Below are 19,948 nucleotides of genomic sequence, written 5' to 3'. Positions count from 1 at the left end.
TTCCTTTGCAGTGGAATAATGTAGTGATGAAGCTATCTGAGATCACTGAACACAAACCAAAGTCTTGCACATTCTCGTTTCTCTAAGCGGTTTCTGACATGACAAAACCGATTTTCAAAGTTCTTTTTCGGATGGGGTTTCGCCCACCAGGAAAAGTGTTCTTACAGAATCTTTTTGTGTCTCGGGTTAGCTGACAATCAGCTGCAAGCTAAACTGAGTTTGAATTTTGAAACAGTGACTTTATGTGGACGAGTCAGAAGCATCCCAACGGCATAATCCTCGGAGAGTTTCTTTCTTTGTATAGTATATATCTTCCTCAGCTAGTCTGTGCTTTCGCTTTACTTTTCCTTGCAGTTCGGGGCTGTCCTATAGCCCCCACAAAACGCTTGGCGAATCTTTCTTTGCTTAACCGTACATGTGCTGTTTGTTGATAACACATCCAATAATACACATACTCTTTATGAATCAGTACGACGTGCTACCATGTAAGATTCCATATTTGGTAGGGATAATGACACAGCTTTTGCTGCACACAACTCATCCAACATCCCAGAATGGAATTTTCGAGTTCCGTTAGACAACTATCTAGTTGAAAGTAGTTTTGGGTGGAAACATGAAAATTGAGATTAAGGTTTTGATGGGATTTTTTTGAAAAGTAGTATATTTTGTCATAAGTTTTGGCTTAATAACACAGATCAAAAAAATAACTCAGTTTTAACAAAAACATGATTGGAAACAATAACTTTGACCAAAATGTCAAACCCCAAATATCAATCATGTATTATTAAAATTAAGTTAGCTTGCGGTTTGACTTTTTGATCAATGTCAACGTTTTCAATTACAGCTTTGTTAAAATCATTATTACCAATCATGTTTTTACTAAAAATTATGTTATTTTTCAAATACTTTTATGGCTTGTGCTATTTTGCCATAACTTTTAGCTAAGTGTGCAAGAAAGGAAAAATACTTGATTTTGATGCCACAACTATTTTTGTTGAAGCAACACTTCCACTCCCCTCCCTTTTCTTTTAGGTAGTGTTTTGTTTGGTTATTATTCTAAGATAGAAGAGACAAAGGCAATAAAAATAAAAAAACAATTTTATAATGAATTTATGTACTTTCTCAAAATAAAAGGTGAAAAAAAAAGTTTCCAGAGACAATATTTATTATTTTTTATTCCTAAAATATCATTGTAAAAAACTTTAAATTTCAAAAGTGTTCAACTAAGACATGTAATGATAAAAATAATTATTATCATAACTTTAAAATGCAACCTGGAGGTCGATTTGGGGCAATGATCAGGTCATGGGTTGAGACGATCAATCTGGGTTGACTCGAGTTAATATAAGAATAAAGTGGTTATTATCATAGTTTTAAAACTTAACCCGGGGGTCAACTCAGGGCAATGAGCAGTGATCAGGTTGACCATTAACCTAGGTTAATGTAAAGATAAAAGATCATTATCATAATTTTAAAATTTGACTCGTGGTCGACTAAAGGCAAGACTCAAGTCACGAGTTGAAATGGTCAACTCGGATCATTGTAAGAATAAAAATAATCATTATCATAATTTTAAAACCGACCTGGAGGTCGACCCAGGGCAAGGCCCAATTCATTAGTTAGGAAGATCAACCCAAGTTGAAATGATGATTATTTTAATAGTTTTAAAATCATTATCATAGTTTTAAATTTTAACTCAAGGGTTGCTAAAGACAAGTCCTGGGTCATGGGTTGAAAGGGTCAACCTAGGTCAATGTAAGAATAAAAATAGTTATTATTATAGTTTTAAAACCCGACTTGTAATGATGCAATCCAACCATCAAAGGATTCATTGGAGGTTCCAGTTGGTCCAGTTACTAGGCTTAGGGCTAAGAAATTCAAAGAAGCTTTAAATGGACTTCTTCGAGATATATAGGCTAAGGTGGACTTCAAGAGGATTTATAATAATAAAGTGTAAGCCTTGATTAATCCGATTCATGTTCAAGAGGGGTTTGTTGGTGGACCAAGACCATTACACAAGGATTGGGAGAAGAAGACTAGATTCGGATAGTTTGACCTTTTATTACTCTTTTGGTCATAACTGGAGTTACAGATCAAATTTTGATGTGCTTTCAGTTGGGATGGAAACTAGACTTCTATACCTTTCCAACGGTATATGACATGCCTTGTAATTCATTAAGACGAGAGAGAACTATCCTTTTTTAGTTGGGCTTTGCTGCTGCCAGACAGAATACGAAAACAACAAACTTGTTTTATTTAATTAGTTGGGCTATCAAATTTTATTTATTTTGAGAGGAGACATTTCGTTTGGGTTTTAGACTTGTTTATTTTAATAAAATTGGGCTAGTTTTAGCTTAGGTTGATTATTATTTAAATTGGGTTTATGTGAGACCTATTAGAGAAACTATGGTTTTGACTTAGAGTTTAAATATTTTTTAGGAATAATTTCAGATCAAACTTTTAATGATAATTTCAGCATTGTAGCCAACTTTTTGGTTGCTCAATCTTGGTTCTTGATTGAACTTTCAACTTTTTAAAGAATTGACCATTCTTTGTTGTGAATTTATATTTTCTTTGCTCGTCTTCAGGTGTAGGCATTGTGATCGAGTTGATTTATAGTCTTGTTGCCTTGGAGCAAGTCTTTCAATGTGATAAGCTCATTCAAATCCCAACAAACTTGGATTAGATTGATCTTGGGGTCGTGAATTCCATTAAATTCCACTAAGGTTCGCATCATAAAGGTTGACTTGGGGCAAGACCCATTTCATTGGTTGGGAAAGTCAACCTAGGTTGACTCGATTATATGTAAGAATAAAATTAGTTATTATAATAGTTTTAAAACTTGACTCGGGGATCGATCCAAGACATAACCCGATTCACGAGTCAGAAGGTCAACCTAGGTTGACCCGAGTTAAAATAAGAATAACAATAATTATTATCATAGTTTTAAAATCTGACTCAGGATTCAACTCGAGATAAGACCCGAATCACTGGTCAAAAAAGTCAACTCGATTCAATGTAAGAATAAAAATGGTTATTATCATAGTTTAAAGACTCGACTAGGGGGTCGACTTAGGACAAGACTCAATTCACAGATCAAAAGGGTTAATACAAGAATAAAAATGATTATTATCATAATTTTAAGACTCGACTAGGGGGTCGACCTAGGACAAGATTCAATTCACAAATCAAAAGGGTTAACACAAGAATAAAAATGGTTATTATCATAGTTTTAAAACTCTACTTGAGAGACGATCTGGGGCAAGACCTAGTTAACAGGTCTAAAGGGTCAACCTAGGTTAATCCAAATCAACGTAAGGATAAAAATGATTATTATCATAGTTTTTAAACCTGACTTGGGGGTCAACGAGGGCAAAGCCTGGGTTACAGGTCGATATAGTCAACTTGGGTTGACCTGATCAATATAAGAATAAAAGTGATAATTATCATAATTTTAAAACCCGACTCACGAGTTGATCTAGGGCAAGATCTGGGTTACGAGTCGGGAGGGTCAAACCAGGTCGTAGGTTGGGTAAATCCTTCCTCTATTTTTTCTTAATTCTGGACCGATTCAGATCTTGAGTCGGCCCGCTGAACTAGTTTGGGTATTATAACTAAGGTTATTATAATATTATTAATTTTAACATTCAATATGAATTAAAGTAAAAAAAATATCTAATTATTTTTTAAAATATATAAGTTTTTATTGTAATACATGTTAAGGGTAAATTAAATTTTTTTCATATTTTATTTTTTCTTATCCATCGTAACCAGACAAAATATAAAAACAATCATTTTTATGTTATACTTAACTACCAAACATAATTATATTTGTCTTTTTTATATCTTATCTCTATTGTCTCCCTTGTTATGTCTTTTATGGATCGCCTTATTGATTCCTTTTTATCATTTGCACTCTTCATGATATGTTTCCATACTTTCTTGCGAAAGGGACATGGAAGTAGAATGGAGTAGTCCTCATAATAGCAAGTTAGTGCTTCGTGCACCTATATTATTGAATTGTTAATTACTTTCATAATTGCTCAGACTCTTTGTAGGCTTGTTTAAATACTTTTCTTTTTTCTGTTAGGTTATTATTTCAAGGCAACTTCCTATATGCTTTTCCTGAGTGTTTGGTATCATAGGGTAAAATGTTTTTAAGAAATATTTATATCTTTTTATAATAATTATATTTTAGAAAAACATTTAAAAACAAAAACCACCCCAAACCAACAACAGATCTTCTTCTACCAGCTAGCTTTCTCTGCGTTTTCCACCGAGGAAGGGACAGATCTAAGAGCTTTGAGCTGGTTAGAACCATGGTGCTTCATGTTAGGTAACTGGTGGGACCTAAACGTTGACATTTCTACAGTAAAATACTATAAAGAGTTTACGCCTGGGACTAAGGTGGTCCTTTCCTTACTTTGGTCTCACACCGAAGACAAGCCTTCCTTATAGAGATGGCCCCACTGACTTACCTGTCTTTCCATGTTAATGAAAACCTCTCACTAATGACCTGTTTGGTTTTCTCACAACCTGTTCAATTTACTCAAGGCATGTGAGATTCTTCATTTTCCTAAAATCAAATCACAGATTCAGTTGTTTTTCCTTTACAACGAGGAAAAACAACTGGATAATGAAATGGATTTTCATTTCATTATCCAGTTTGTGTCCAGACAACGACACGAACTGGATAATGAAATGAGAATCTATATTCATGGTTGATGAGCTTAGAAGGATGCAGAAATACCTTAATACATGAAATCCGAATCATGATTTACAAATTGTTTTCCTACCTGTCGTGTTGATGAATCACCCTTGAGGGTTGAGCCAAATTTTGATAAAAAGAACAAACATGTCATAGAATTCTATTTCATTTTACCATGAAGATCCATCGAACAACATATTATTCAAAATTCGTTGGATGAGTCATTTTATTTTATTTGATACAATTTTTTTTTTGTCAAATTAGTATAATAAACATAAAAAAATTGATAAAATAACTCTGTTTGAAAAAGATTTAGCGAAATAGCATACTTTCACGTCGTCACATTTCATTTCAAAAGCGTGACATTTACTAAATGTCGCTGTTTCTAAGCGAGACAAGATAAGTAAATGTTGTGCTTATGAAGCGCGTCAAGGTGAATTCCCTTTCATCTGACTCAACCGGTGTGCCAATTGAGTCTAGTTGTATTAACCAGTCGACTGTTTCACATAAAAACCATAATTTTATGAATATTTTCTTCCAAATATATTATATGAGTCAAAGTATATATCTTTGTCTAACTTGTAAACTAAAAAAATAGACTCCAATTAAATTCTTAAAAAGTTATTATTCACACAGTAGTTATCCTCTGTTTTTCAATGTCAATGATATAGTTAAACTTGTGATAACGAGTGATTCTAAGCAGTTAAGCATGAATATGTTATAACTAAATGAGGATCTGTCCCAAATAGATTACGTGGATGACCTAACAAATATATTTATGAATCAGTAGGATAAGTTTAGGTCCAAGATGAGGTTTGGTCATGCCATACTAAAATAATAGATAAAAAAGAACATTACTTTTGATCTGAACGTTGGATCACACTCAAATTTTTTTCAGGAATTTTCAAAGATTGTTTTCCTTATAGTATCTACTGAGTTGCTACGCGAACCGTTATATCTTTAGATATAAAAAATTTCATTGAGACCCTCTGATTTTGGCAATTTTGAGATTCTTCTTATTATTTTTGAAATCAAATATTTGTTTTATTAACTATTACGAACCGATCGACCGATTGAGTAAGATAATAGTATATTTTTATGTTATTACGCTTCATAAACATAATATTTATTAAAATCATTATTTTAAAACACAACAAAGTAAAAATATATTAATTTGCTAAATCTTTTTCAAATAATATTATTCCACTAATATTTTATATTTATTGTAGTAATCACAAGATTTATCCTATACTAGGGGGCAATATTTTATAGAATATTGCGAATAATGAGACAAATGTAATGTTGATGCAGCTGCAACTCAGGTTTGCTTTTCCAAGAGGACTTGGGTACGTATAAAGACTGAGCGGCCTGCATTCTTCTTGTCAAAATATTTTTTATAATATCGGTGATATTATAATTAGAATTTTGATATATTTTTAATATTTTTTTTATTTTTTTATGTTTATTTAATATTTTTTATTGAATATCTCTATTCATAGTGACAAGCTATAAATATAATGTTTTCTCAATAAAATGTGCTATTTCAGTAATTCTTTTTAATTATATTATTAATTTAATTTTTTTAATTTACCATGCTATTTTTTAAAACAAATCCATAGATGGGAACTTTTGTTACTATTTCAGACTTCAGCTGCTTAAGAGCCAGCCAGCCAAGCTAAGATTAGAAAGAGAGAATAATATATAAAATACAAAAGTGATGATAGTCACGTCTTACCTTACAACAATCCAACTCAATACCTTTCCTTCAATCCAACTCTACAGCAAAATTCTGGGCTTGACCCCTCATATAAATACAAAATTTCAAGAAAAAACCCTTCTCAAAATATATCCCATGAATAAAAAAAAAAGACTGGCCCTATTTCTTGTTTCTTACTTAATTCTTTTGAGAAAAAAATTCTAACTTTTTCTCAAATTAACAACAATGACTGAAGTACTCCAATCATCCCCTTCTCATCACTTCCCTTCTCCTTCAAGCTCCACCTCTACACCATGTGTTGTCAGCACCAATGATGTTGACGTCCCACACCAGCACCAACCACAGCACCGCCCTCATAATAGAACCCATGAAATATTAGACCAAGAAGAAGAGAGCAAAGAGAGGGAGAGAGAAGGGGATCAAGTGTCAATCGTGGAACTTCTGGTGGCTGCTTTTAGGAGGTCTATTGTTGGGTGTAGTGTTACTGCTAGTACTGGGAGCAAAGACCTTTGCAGAATGGAGATTGGGGTGCCAACTAATGTTAGGCATGTTGCTCATGTTACTTTTGATAGGTTTAATGGGTTTCTTGGTTTGCCGGTTGAGTTTGAGCCTGAGGTTCCCAGGAGAGCCCCCAGTGCGAGGTTAGTTTTGGAAGGAAATTTATTGGGTTTTGTTTTTCCCTTAATGCTAAATTAATTGGCTGCTTGCTTGGTTCGTTTTTGGTTTTAGACATACAGCTGGTATAACTTCTAGATGTTTAATCTTAGGTTGTTAGTAGATGATTAATTTTGGAGAAACTTTTGATATGGGTTTCATTATTTGTAGTATAAAATTATTATTTTGTTAAATATGTTTCTTTTGATGTTCATTTTCTGGAAAAGTTTCGGCAGATGGTCGTATCACCATGAAAAGTAAATTTGTAAAAATTATTTGGAATTTGGAGTGCACTTGACTCACAAAACCAGCAGAGAACAGCTCCACTAATCTAAGTATAAGTCGCAATCTGGCATGGTTAAATTTTGAATCACTGTAGCAAGTCAAATTGTATTAGCACCTATCAACTGGCATTGTGACAATTAATTGTTTCCATGTTTCATCATTTTCTTAGTCTTTTAGACATTGCAGAGAACTCTAGTCTTACAGGTGGCTATTCAATTAAATTTCTGGTTCGCCAAATGTTTGGGGCTGCTGCATGTGCATAATGTTGTAGTTCTTTGAATCATAAGGCGTAACTGGGTGAGCATTGGTGGAATATGTCAATGATTTTCTGTTGGTGAAGCCTGTTGCATGTTATACGTAGAGTTCCACTTACATCAACCTTTGAATTCGAATACTGTCTCTCCTTGCAAGCCCTTTCAAGTTAATTGTATTGCACTTTTTCTCTATATTTGGCAGTCATACAGAATTTTCATCTTTTGCCTTCTGTAAACTCATTTTCAGAAACATCAGCATTTTATACTGATGTTGCCTTTGTGTTGACCATTTGACATTGGCCACTTTAAATCTGTGCTAGCACCATTGTTGCCAGATCCTGTGGAGTTGTGAGTCTTGATAGTGTTCTGCCCATGGCTTGTGTCTTCATTAACTGCCTATTAGCCATTCTGCTATGTATAAAACATTTTATCAACCATTCCGAGATAATCTTTATTGTTTAGTTATTTCTTAGGCATTTAAAGCCAAGAGTTGTTTTACTCATTTTGTAGACTTAGGTGATTGGCCAACATTTGCCAACGTGAAAATGATGAACTGCTGCTGATGACTTAAGCTGAACCTTTATCAAGTTACCAGGCCTACTAGAAAAGGATCTCCATGCTTTTGCCTTAATATGGTGCAGTCTGTGTGTGTGTATTCAGGTTATTCTACAACAGATTAGTTTCTTGGTATTTCTGTTGAATTGTTAGTTGTCATCTTATTCCTTCTTTTTATCACCCAATAAAACAAGAACTTATTTTTAGATGTTAGCAGTATGTCTATCTAGAAAAGTAATCTGAACTTTTATATGTGTTGTTATGTCAAATTTCATGGAACAACCAAGGTTTCTGGACTTTGTTCTCCATCTCCATGATTATTTGAGATATTTAGATGCTAGTTTCTACTGTTTGATATTGTAACAGTGTCTAAGCTAATGTTTAAATATTGACTAAGCATCCTTCATTTGTAGTGCAACTGTTTTTGGGGTTTCAACAGAGTCCATGCAGCTTTCATATGACTCTAGAGGGAATAGCGTGCCTACAATACTCTTGATGATGCAGAGACAGTTGTATGCCCAAGGAGGTTTGCAGGTACATTTCCTTTCTTCCAGTCCATGTGCGCCAGATGAATTATAGTTGAACCAACTATGTCCTAGGTGCACATATAGCATAATTCAACTAGTGTAGTGGCTCTCAACTTCTGGGCATAGTTTTTGGTTATATGAAAACTAGATGCCTGTGTAAATTTCTGGAATAAACAGACATCAGATCCTCAAACTGGACTGTGCAGGCAGAAGGAATTTTCAGAATTACTGCAGGTAACAGCCAGGAGGAGTATGTCAGGGACCAATTAAACAAGGGAGTGATTCCAGAGGGCATTGATGTGCACTGCTTAGCAGGCCTTATAAAGGTACAATGTGGCTTTTTGCTTATTGTTTTTCATTCTATGAGATCGTGTTGCATGCAAGCATTAGGTTGCCACTTACCAATTCAACATTCCTACCTGATTTTGATTCTTTTTTCCTGTAACTAGATTTTTGGCGTTTTCCAACATTTTTATTTTTCCAATGCCAACCAGTTTGGCTTTGAGCTTGGTTGAGTTGAGCTTTCAGATTTTTTTTGGATTGAAATTTGAAACCATTGAAGGTTGTCTGCTATCCAAACCCCTGTGCGCATCCATTGATTCATATGAACTTTGTTTCTTCTCCCCAGCTGACAAGATATTTTGCATCAATTCTATGTATTGGTGATTCTGTAGGCATGGTTTAGAGAACTTCCAACCGGTGTCCTGGACTCTCTGTCACCAGAGCAGGTAATGCAGTGTCAGTCAGAAGAGGAGTGTGCTCAGCTTGCAAGGCTCCTTCCCCCTACAGAAGCTGCTTTACTTGACTGGGCAGTAAACCTGATGGCTGATGTTGCGCAAATGGAACATCTGAACAAGATGAATGCACGCAATGTTGCTATGGTGTTTGCACCAAACATGACTCAAGTGAGTAAATTTTCTCTATTTTTCTATATGGAAATACAATAGCCAATTCCATGCAATAAACTGACTTTTTAGTGTGTCATAGACAATTCCTACTAGGCTATGTGGCGATATATGCATTCACCATCTTTCCTGGACCATCCTGCTCTGACACCAGATTGTTGAAGAATATGAATTTTATTTTAATAGTGGATCCCTTAGCTTAGTGAAAGGATAATTATGTACTTGTTTTCTAATTGGAAAACTCATATGAGTTGATCAAAACATACAATAAGAATTACTGCATGCAGGAACGATCTAGTCTTACTTATTTGGCTTTTTGATGCAACTTCACATGCAATGGTCCACTTTTTGAAGTGAGCAACTCCAGACCAATGCCAAAACCTTCTCTATCAACAACTGCAGCAGTTATGATATTAAAAAATTTCTCGCTGAATTACTGTTTGGTCTATAGCTTTGACATTACGATACACAATCTTCTTTCAGTCTAGCTGCCAAATAGTCTCCAATAAACTGTAGCCTTGGTAAATGTATAGTTCAATGACAGCCTACTTCTTTGACTGCAGATGTCTGATCCTTTAACAGCTTTGATGTACGCTGTTCAAGTGATGAATTTTCTCAAGAATCTTATAATTAGGACACTTAGAGAAAGAGAAGAATCTGTGATAGAATCAGCTCCAGCTTCCCGCCTTGAGCCTACTGATGAAAATGGGCACCAGAACGCTTCCCAGCCATCTTGTGAGGAGGATGAAGATGCCACTGAGGAGAATGAATGGGAGAAGTCATTTGTTGCTGGAGAGCCTGCTCTCGAGAGCCCTTCTCAACCTATTCAAGATGATTCCAATTCCGTGGATGGATCTGCTAGTTTCTTAAGTTCTATTGAGAACATTCCTGTAGGAAAGCGATCTCTGGTTGATAATTGTCCTTGTGAAGTAGCATCTCAAGTGAATGCCTTTAAAAATGAACACCATAAGGGTGGCCTTACATATAAAACTGGAGGGGTCCAAGCAAAAAGTTGCAAGAGCCAAACTGGTCAATCGAGTACTTCATATTTCAAAAGAGGGAAGGTGAAGGAGCAGCCAATAGTTAGAGCTGCTGGGCCTATAGAGAAGGGTAAGGGAACTGGCATCGTAGGTCGCATAAATCCAAAGACAGAACTATTCGAAGCTTGGCGCTGAAGGATTTGAGTTCTGTACCAAGCTGCCAGCTTGTGCCAGACAAGCTGGCATTGTTGTGTGTTTTCTTTTTTATATGTTTTGTATGGTTTTCAGTGTGCTTTCGCGAGTGTTTCTGGGTGTTCATTAACCTTTCGGTGCTTCATGTTTATATTTCCTTAACCGGTTCTAACGTAGTCTTTTCATAGTACAGCTTCTGATCAATTGAAGTATCCCTATTCTACGACAACTTTTTACTGAATTCCAGACTTGAGCTCCCTTCTACAGTAGCTTTTTCCTAATTTGCGTAACAATACTAAAGTTGGACGATGTTTTTAACCGAGCCTGTCCTGTTCTTTTCTAAAAGTGATTGGCTGACAAGGTTGTCAGTGAACAGAGATTAACAACTGTTAATTAATTTGATAATTTCTGGATACACAAGTTCTTCATTTCTTCTTTCCAGAGCGAGGAGAAATTATAATTAGGAACTGAATTTTGAGAGGAGGCAACCTCATAAATCAAATAGAATGTGGGGGGAATTTTGCTTGATTCTAACTGTTTCAAAAGAAAGTGTAGCTAAACCAGCAAAATCATAATAAACTAATAAAATAAATATAAAGAAAATGAGTATACGAGATTGATGCTATTTACCGAATAGAATTTTATTTAGATGTAAAACCTTAATTTTATATAAACAGTAATTGACAAATAAAGACTTTACATTCTAAATCCTATTACAGCTTATATTCTTTATTTACGTGTATCTTTCTATCAGTTTTATTTATGTGGTGTTGTATACTGTAATATCCACTAGTTTAACTACTAGAAACTCATGTTTTGAATATGACTTGATTCAATTGCTTAATATGAATTTTAATCTCCGTTTGATAGTTGATTATTGATCTTAGTTATCTTTACTAGTTAATGATCAATTTCATTAGTTGATAGTCCATTCCATCTTTCTTTATTAATTTTTTATGTGAATAATTATTGTTTTTAATTAAACTGATTGTTTAGTTTTCATATAAACAATGCCCTTTATATTCCATTATTTAGCATAAATAAAGGAATATTAACATGTTTTTTATGCTCAAATCAATCAACAAATCGACCATTGCACAATGTGGATAGCTTGTTATTGTGTTGAATTAGGCTTAATTTTGTCTTGTAATGATCGTGTTTATGGTTGATTGTTAACACCACATGTTAGTATTATGACATGTGTTTGTTGTTGTTGTTGTTGTTGATTATTGAGCAAATAAATAATGTTTATTTTAATCCCAAAACATGTTTTCCTAGTAAGGTGTATGACTTAACATCATCCTTTCTTACCATTGTTTTTATACACTACATCCTAATGAGCTAGGTCTTGGTTAGTCGATTTGGTTGCCACCTACTTTTCAAGTCTAAGAAATACTAGTGATTGGTCAATTTGTTATCCTCGTCAATGAGTTTGATAACTTTTGTTATGGATGATGCTTATGCCATTCTTCATCAAGAAGTTTTTAGGCTAAAAAGATCTTAGACACTTATTATGTGTCAATCTATTCAACTTTTTCCCCAAGTCTTCTCCTTTAGATAGAATTGTATGAAAAGTGAGACACCTATATACTTTATAAAAAAGTTTATTATGAAATTTTTCAATACTTTGATAGTATCACGATCGATATACCTCGTACTTGTAACAACACAAGTGACTAACTCTACGTGGTCAATTAGGTATGTTCTATTATATTTTTTCTTTTCAAAAAATTTGTCTCAATTTAAGAACATCCACTATTGTTGTCACCTTAGAAAAATGGTCTGAGTATTCTTTATTTTTTTGACGGCTTTAGTCTCTCTCTTTTGTTTTTTTTTATATATTTATAGTAGGCTTGTTAGCCTCTTTGGACTTTTTAATATAGTGACCTTAAATGTTTATTTCTTTAAAAGTTATACAACAAATATCAAATGCTACTGAAATTCTTCAAACTCCTCATTAGAGTTTGAATCAGCCACTTAATGAGCCATTATAACCTTTTGAAATAGTCAACTAGGTATGTTTCCTTTGCTAGGTGACAACAAGTCCTCAAGGTATTGGAAGACTGAGATTGCCTTGCTAAAAGGCAATATGTAGGGCACTAAACTATCTAATTATAAGTTGATCTAGTTGTAGATAATATGGTTGGGCCATGTAATTGGCCTAATATTTCCTATATACATGTGTAGTAATGAACACCTCGTATATGATTGTGCTTCAATGTTGCCAGGGTTGTTGTTGTGTTTGATGCACAACTATGTGATACCCAAGATATGGTTAGTAACTCCCATACATTTCCTTTGAAATGTTTGGTGTTGGAAGATTCTTTTGTACTTTCCCCCTTAGTGTTTGTGTGAAAGATCGATTATGCTTTATCTCACTGTGAATTTGATTAAGCTTGTCGATCACGACATACATGGCTTCATTGACTATAATAATGTTATTTTGGTAAGCAATATTTGTTGTGTTTTTTTATCTTTAATTGGATGGCTATCAAATCGAGGTTAGATAAAGTTGTTTGTTAATAAAAGAAAGATCCTTCAAGAGAAGCTATTGGTGACCTCTTGGATTTTGACTATATTAGTCATGACCACCTAACTACACCATCAATTAGTAGAAAAGAATGTGTGAGGTTAAGCTGAAGGTGAAAGAATGATGACATTAATATAAGTTACACAGAAGCATTAAGATTATATCCATTTATAACTCTTTATTTTTTTTAGGAGAGTTAAATGATGAAAAACTATCGTGTAGCATGTCAAATTGGGACCGTTTAATTGGTTTTATGTAAGCAATTGGCTGTTATATTTTTAATGGTCATGTGATTGATCTTCATCAGTTATTTATGTTGATTATTGGTCAATTATATTGATGAAGTTATTACCAATTTTGTCATCTATTATCATGTAAACAAATCAATCATGCCAATCTTTTGTTGTTTGATGGAGTGATTTGTTAAGATAAATTGATCCAACTTGGCATCCTAATCTGTTAATTAATTAGATAATTTCTAAATCAATTATGCTAATTATTCTTTTATATATATATATATATATATATATATATATATATATATATATAATTTGGAGAAACTAATAGAATCTTGAGTAGAAGCAAATAACAACCTTACAAATCAAATAAAATACGAAAAACTCTACTTGATTTTAATAAATTAAAAATAAAGTGCAACTAAACTAAACTACGTAATAAAACAATAAAAGAAACATAAAGTTGTAAAGGCTGAAAAAAAAGAAAAAAAAAATTGAATAGGTGAATTGTAGAAAGAAGGTAACATAAATAAAATGTGTATACGAGGCTGCCAATCATTTTTAGCTATTGGATAACCTATTATAATGCCATGGAGATTGAATTTCACATATATTTAAAATCTTAATCCTACACAAACACTTATATAAAAAAATAAGGATCTTATAATCCAAATCTTAGTGCAATTCTTACTTTTTAGTTGCGTGTATCCTTCTAGCAGATATATGTGTTCTTGTTATAATATAATATCCACTAGTTAAATTCAACTCTTATATCATTATAAACTTTTAAATGTTTTTTTTTAAATTAATATTGATTAATCTAATAAAATCATATCCTAAAAATAAATGAATATTCTAGAGTTATATTTAATTTAAATTCACAATTACTATTATTTTATTAAATAATATCAAATATAACTTGACTTCGTAGTTTTATCATGAACACATTTAATTGAAACTGATAAGGAAAGCAAATGATACATAATTAACTATAACATCACAGAATTTTAAGCAACTTAAAAGATCTTAATGTGTATTGATCTAGTAAAAAAATATTACACATCAGCTTACAATTGGTTTAAGTAGAAAGAGAATTGTGTAATAAAAAATAATTAACAATAAACATATTATAAGAAATTGTGATTAAAATTTTTTAATTGAAATTTATTTTCAACTTTTTTTTCAAACTTCATATCTATGTTTTACATTTGTGTATTGTTTCATGTGCATAATTGGCAAAATTAAAGGACTCATTGAATGTTTGATTTTTTTTTTCAAATGGTGAAATGCCATCGATTGAGATTTAAATTTATGTGAGAATGCTTGATTGAATATGTTTTTTATTGTAATTCTTAAAGTAATATATGGACATGTTAGATGTTTTGGTAATTAATAATAACATAAAAAAAATAAAAATAAATGATGTATCAAGTTGAGAAATTGTTGATTTTATTGAGTTTAGTTGAAAGATTTAAAACCAATGAGAAAATACAAGGAGAAAAAAATGTTCAAAATTAAGAATAACAAGTTAGGAAAGACTGAAGGATAAAACAGTAATGTACAATCAACATTGACATTAGAGTGGGATGTGCATGTAAATAATTTGTTAAGGAGGAGGAGATGGGTTTGTATGTTGTGTAAGTGGAATATCTTTAGTTTTAGGTGCAATGAGAAGATCATTTTGCTTTGGTTTTTAGAGGTTTTTTCCTTTATGATATGACTCAGTTTAATGGAGGGATTTTGGATTTTGAATGTTTGGTTTATAATATTAATGAGGTTGTAATCTTCACAACCAATTAATTCTTGACAATTACAATGACATATTTTCTCAATATTTAATTTAATCAAAGGATGATACATTTTATTGTAGTTTGTTTTTCTATTGTGGACTAGCATTGTTCCTTTTATTGTTGCTCCAAACCCATGCATAAATTTCATTTATTTATTTTATTTTAGCACATCATTAGAGTGAAGTGTATCCGTAAATAATTGGTCAGTAAAGGGATAAAGTAGGGTAGAGTTTTGATTGTTATGTATGTTTCCTACACGTTACTTTCCTTCTTTTTTTTTTTAATTTGTTGCATCATTAGAGTGGGAAAATATAAAGATTTTTCAGAAGGGATATCATTATAATGGGTGACCTACCTAGATAGAAAAATACAAAGAAAGGGTCTAATTATAATGGGTAACCTACCCAGGTAAAAAAATATAAAGAAAGGGTCTTATTGTAATGGGTGACTTACTAAAATGAAAAAATATGAAGATTTTTTAGAAGGTGTCTGATTATAATGGGTGACCTACCCAGGTAAAAAAATATAAAGAAAGAGTCTCATTGTAATGGGTGACCTACTCAAATGAAAAAATATGAAGATTTTTTAGAAGGTGTCTGATTGTAATGGGTGACATACTCAGAAAAAAAATACAAAGAAAGGGTCTCATTGTAATGGGTGACCTACTCAAGTGGAAAAATAAGACAATTATTCAGAAGAGATCTCATTGTAATGGGTGACCTACCCAGATAGAAAAATATAAAGAAAGAGTCTCATTGTAATGGATGACCTCTCTAAGTGAAAAAATACGAAGATTTTTTAGATGAGATCTCATTGTAATAGGTGATCTATCTAGAAGGAAAAATACAAAGAAAGGGTTTTATTGTAATGGGTGACCTACTCAAGTGGAAAAGTATAAAAATTTTTCAGAAAGGATCTCATTGTAATGGGTGACCTACCTATATGGAAAATATACAAAGATTTTTCAGAAGGAGTCTCATTGTAATGGGTGACCTCCCCAAGTGAAAAAAATACAAAGAAAAGGTCTCATTATAAAGAGTGACTTATCCAGGTGGAAAAATACAAAGATTTAAAAAAAAAAATATCTCATTGTAATGGGTGACTTACCCAGGTAGAAAAGTAAGGAGATTTTTTAGAAGGGGTCTCGTTGTAATGAGTGGCTTACCCAGGAGGAAAAATACAAATATTTTTCAGAAGAGGTCTCATTATAATGGGTGGCCTGCCTAGGAAAAAAATACAGAGATTTTTTAGAAGGGATCTCATTGTAATGGGTGACTTGTCTAACTGGAAAAATACATAGATTTTTCAGAAGGGGTCTCATTGTAATAAGTGATCTACCCAGTGGAAAAATACAAAGATTTTTCAGAAAGGGTCTCTTTGTAATGGGTGACCTGCCCGGGGAGAAAATAATGCGAAGAATTTTGTAAGTGGTTTAATTATTCCAGGTGACCTGCTTAATGGTGAAAAAAGGAATGTGAAGATTTGTTTTTTTTTTTGAAAAATACAAAGATTTTTCAGAAATGATTTTATTGTAATGGGTGACCTATCTAGATGAAGATGAAAAGTCTTAAAGGAATGTCATGATAGAGCTTGAAGGCGCACTATCCAGGAGATGGGAGCTCAAAGGCGCACTTAAAAGAAGGTAGGGTTAGAAGACGCACTACTTTCGGGATGAAAAATGAAAAGGTGGAAATTTTTTTCATAAGTGAAAGATTTTCAATTCTTAGCCTTTTTTGAGGTGGCCTTCCTTTTGATGGATCCCATCAGGGATTTTTCTTATGAATCTTTGCAAAACACATTATTCAATATCTCAAAGTTTAGATGATATACATGCATCTTTACATTTGAAATATATGCCCCCATTTCTTCTCAATCTTTTTGTTGCTTGATTGGTGAGGACTTGCTATTTCTGATTTGGATCATCTTTGTCGTTTTTCTCTGCCTTCTCCTCTTCAAAAGCCAAAGGGGGAGATTGCATCCCTTTCCTTTAATAACTCTTTGAGTTCCCCAAGCATAGCGGTAAATGGGGCCAAGCCCACTTTCTTCGCTCCATGAATGAGAGAGAAACTACGAGGAAAAAACACGTTCTTTTTGCGAGGTCCGAAAGTGGAGAACACATAGCATTCCCTAGGCATATAGAATCAAATGTAAAGCAACGCTTTCTTGGTATTTTGATATCAGCACATTAAAATGATTTGAAAATATATAAAATGTTAATTTGAAACAAAGAGAAAAAAAGTTTAATTTTTTTTAAAAATACTTTTAAATCGCAAAAACAAACAGTACATAATTTTTAAGCGACAATAATGCCCTTAGCTCACCAATGACATCATCACCTGTCTACAGTCTACACAGCAACATCTCCTCCTTGTTCTTGTAAACGTCATGGACTCATGCTATATATTTCCTGCCTTCTTTCTCCACGACATTTCTCTATCTGAAGCAAGCACCACGTCAAGTCACCAGAAGAAGAACACCCTGTGAAGGCCTTCGGGTGGGCTGCTAGGGACCAATCTGGTCATCTTTTTCCCTTCAACTTCTCTAGGAGGTGGTCGCTTGTTTCTTATTTCTCCTTTTCTTTATATTTATTTTTCAAGGAAAAGATATGATTATTATTACACGATCCTGGAAAGCGGAAAGCTTTAAAATTGTGGGACATTTTAAAATAATAATTAAGAGGCCTACCCCTGTCGACATCAATAATAAGAAGCCTTCCTCCTCCAACTACAGAAACATCGACGAAATAAGGCTCGGTTTGTTTTTATGTTTAGAGAGTCTTTTTGTAAAAATATAAAGGAAAAAATTATTATTTTAAATTATTTTAAAGTGTTGATATAAAAAATAAATTTCAAAAAATTAAAAAATATTATTTTAATATATTTTTAAATAAAAACATTAAAAAAAAAACAACTATCGTAATATTACAAAAACAAATACTAAACCATCTAGGTGATGACCCAGTGGTAAGAGCTTGAGACCAAGAGGTTTGCTCACTTTGTGGTCTCAGGTTCAAGCCCTGTGGTTGCTCATATGATGGCCACTGGAAGCTTACATGGTCGTTAACTTCAGGACCCGTGGGATTACTCGAGGTACACGCAAGCTGGCCCGGATACCCACGTTAAACTAAAACTTAAAAAAAAAACAAATACTAGTTCTGTGGGCACAGCAAAATTGCGCCATTCCCAGAGGCGGCTGAAATTCGACCTTGCAAGACATTAAATTTCTTTTATTATTCATATTTTTTAAAAAATAACAATAAATTCAGTACCAATCCTACTCCTAGTAGAGTTAATCTACATTGTAGACATAATAAATAATAATTAATGAAATATTTATTACATGGGCTATTATGCAGTAGAGTAAACCAGTAAGGATTAAGATAAAAGGGATAAGAATGAATTGTTAACTTGTAAATAAAAAATTAATAACAAAATTAAAGGTTGCACCCCTCGTAATAAACCTAAGGAGAAGGTTTTGTTCCTATCTTATGAGATCAAATCACATGCTGAGGAATCCGCCCATGTATTGGCTAATTCCAACAGTTTTGAATATCTGTTTGTTTGGAAATGTCGAGCAAATTATTTTTTTAATTTAAAATAAATATTTTATATATTTTTAGATAATTTTGATATGTTATGTCAAAAATAATTTTTAAAAAATAAAAAAATTATTTTAATATTTTACTAAGTAAAAAACACTTTAAACCATCACCGATACTATAATTTTAAACACACTTCAATATCTGTCTTCTTTATTAGAATTTGAATAACCAAAAATATATTTTTTAGTAACTTCCTCTCTTATTTCTTAACACACCTCCTTGTAAGAATTTGAATAACTAAATATTTTTTCTTTTTTTATTAACTTTCCCTCTCATTTCTTGATACATAAGAATTAAAATGTAAATAAAATAAAGTTTAAAACTTAAATATAAAATCAAGCATTAGGGAACAAATATAAAGGTTGGTTTTGTTTTTTTAGTTTTAATTTTTAATTTAATTCTTTAAAATAAACGGTGACTTCTTATAATAAGCCAAGACCTTGCTGCCACTATGGTAGGTCCATTGCACCCCGCAGAAGATAGACTGGCCAATTGAGAGGGTCTTATTCTCTTTCCATTTTTAAGTTCGTAAAATGTTCCACCATGGGAGCCTAAAATGTTGACCGTTGACTCTACAAGTAATTTCTACCGACGGTGCCAGAGGAGACAATTTTCCTGCTATTCATAGAAAAAAATAATAATTATAGTTATAAAAATAAACTAGAAGGCACGAGGTTCTTACTGTAACCCCACATGCTGTTGATCCAAACGCACAATTGTGATGGTATTTTTTTTATATACATACTCAAACTCTTTTTTTTTTTAGTTGAAACTTTTATGATCACTTTTTTTCAAAAAAAAAAAAAAGTGTAAAATAGCATGGACAATCTAAAATTTCCACCAAAAAAATTATTTCTAGTCCTCGTACTTGTTTTTTCTTCCATAATCTTTTTAATTTTTAAAATTTTAGTTTTGATTCAAAACTTTATTTTATTTATTTTTTCTTTAGGTTTGATAGGTGAAAGAGTCGTCAAAAGATAGCAGAAGATAAAGATAATTTTAGTAAAAAAAAAA

General features: G+C 32.6%; 2 protein-coding genes across 2 annotated transcripts in view; one reads left to right on the top strand and one right to left on the bottom strand.

The window, feature by feature from the left end:
- Positions 1 to 19,948, bottom strand: part of LOC133677689 (F-box/kelch-repeat protein At1g57790-like) — a 97,106-nt gene that overhangs the window by 9,750 nt on the left and 67,408 nt on the right. The window lies entirely within an intron of this gene.
- Positions 6,447 to 11,006, top strand: LOC133677444 (rho GTPase-activating protein 5). The gene is made up of 5 exons (XM_062099503.1): positions 6,447 to 7,066; positions 8,587 to 8,707; positions 8,907 to 9,026; positions 9,375 to 9,605; positions 10,169 to 11,006. Exons 1-5 carry the CDS (start codon positions 6,651 to 6,653, stop codon positions 10,778 to 10,780), a joined length of 1,500 nt encoding a protein of 499 aa, XP_061955487.1. The 5' UTR covers positions 6,447 to 6,650; the 3' UTR covers positions 10,781 to 11,006.

The sequence above is a fragment of the Populus nigra genome, chromosome 17 (assembly GCF_951802175.1).
Source record: "Populus nigra chromosome 17, ddPopNigr1.1, whole genome shotgun sequence".
Taxonomy (NCBI): domain Eukaryota; kingdom Viridiplantae; phylum Streptophyta; class Magnoliopsida; order Malpighiales; family Salicaceae; genus Populus; species Populus nigra.
The sequence above is the reverse complement of the archived record's forward strand: the minus strand, read 5'-3'. Positions and strand labels throughout refer to the sequence as shown.

Coding starts and splice junctions, on each gene's coding strand:
- LOC133677444 (XM_062099503.1), top strand. CDS start 6,651: ATGACTGAAGTACTCCAATCATCCCCTTCTCATCACTTCCCTTCTCCT. Junction 7,067..8,586: donor AGGAGAGCCCCCAGTGCGAG/GTTAGTTTTGGA, acceptor CTTCATTTGTAG/TGCAACTGTTTTTGGGGTTT. Junction 9,606..10,168: donor TTGCACCAAACATGACTCAA/GTGAGTAAATTT, acceptor CTTTGACTGCAG/ATGTCTGATCCTTTAACAGC.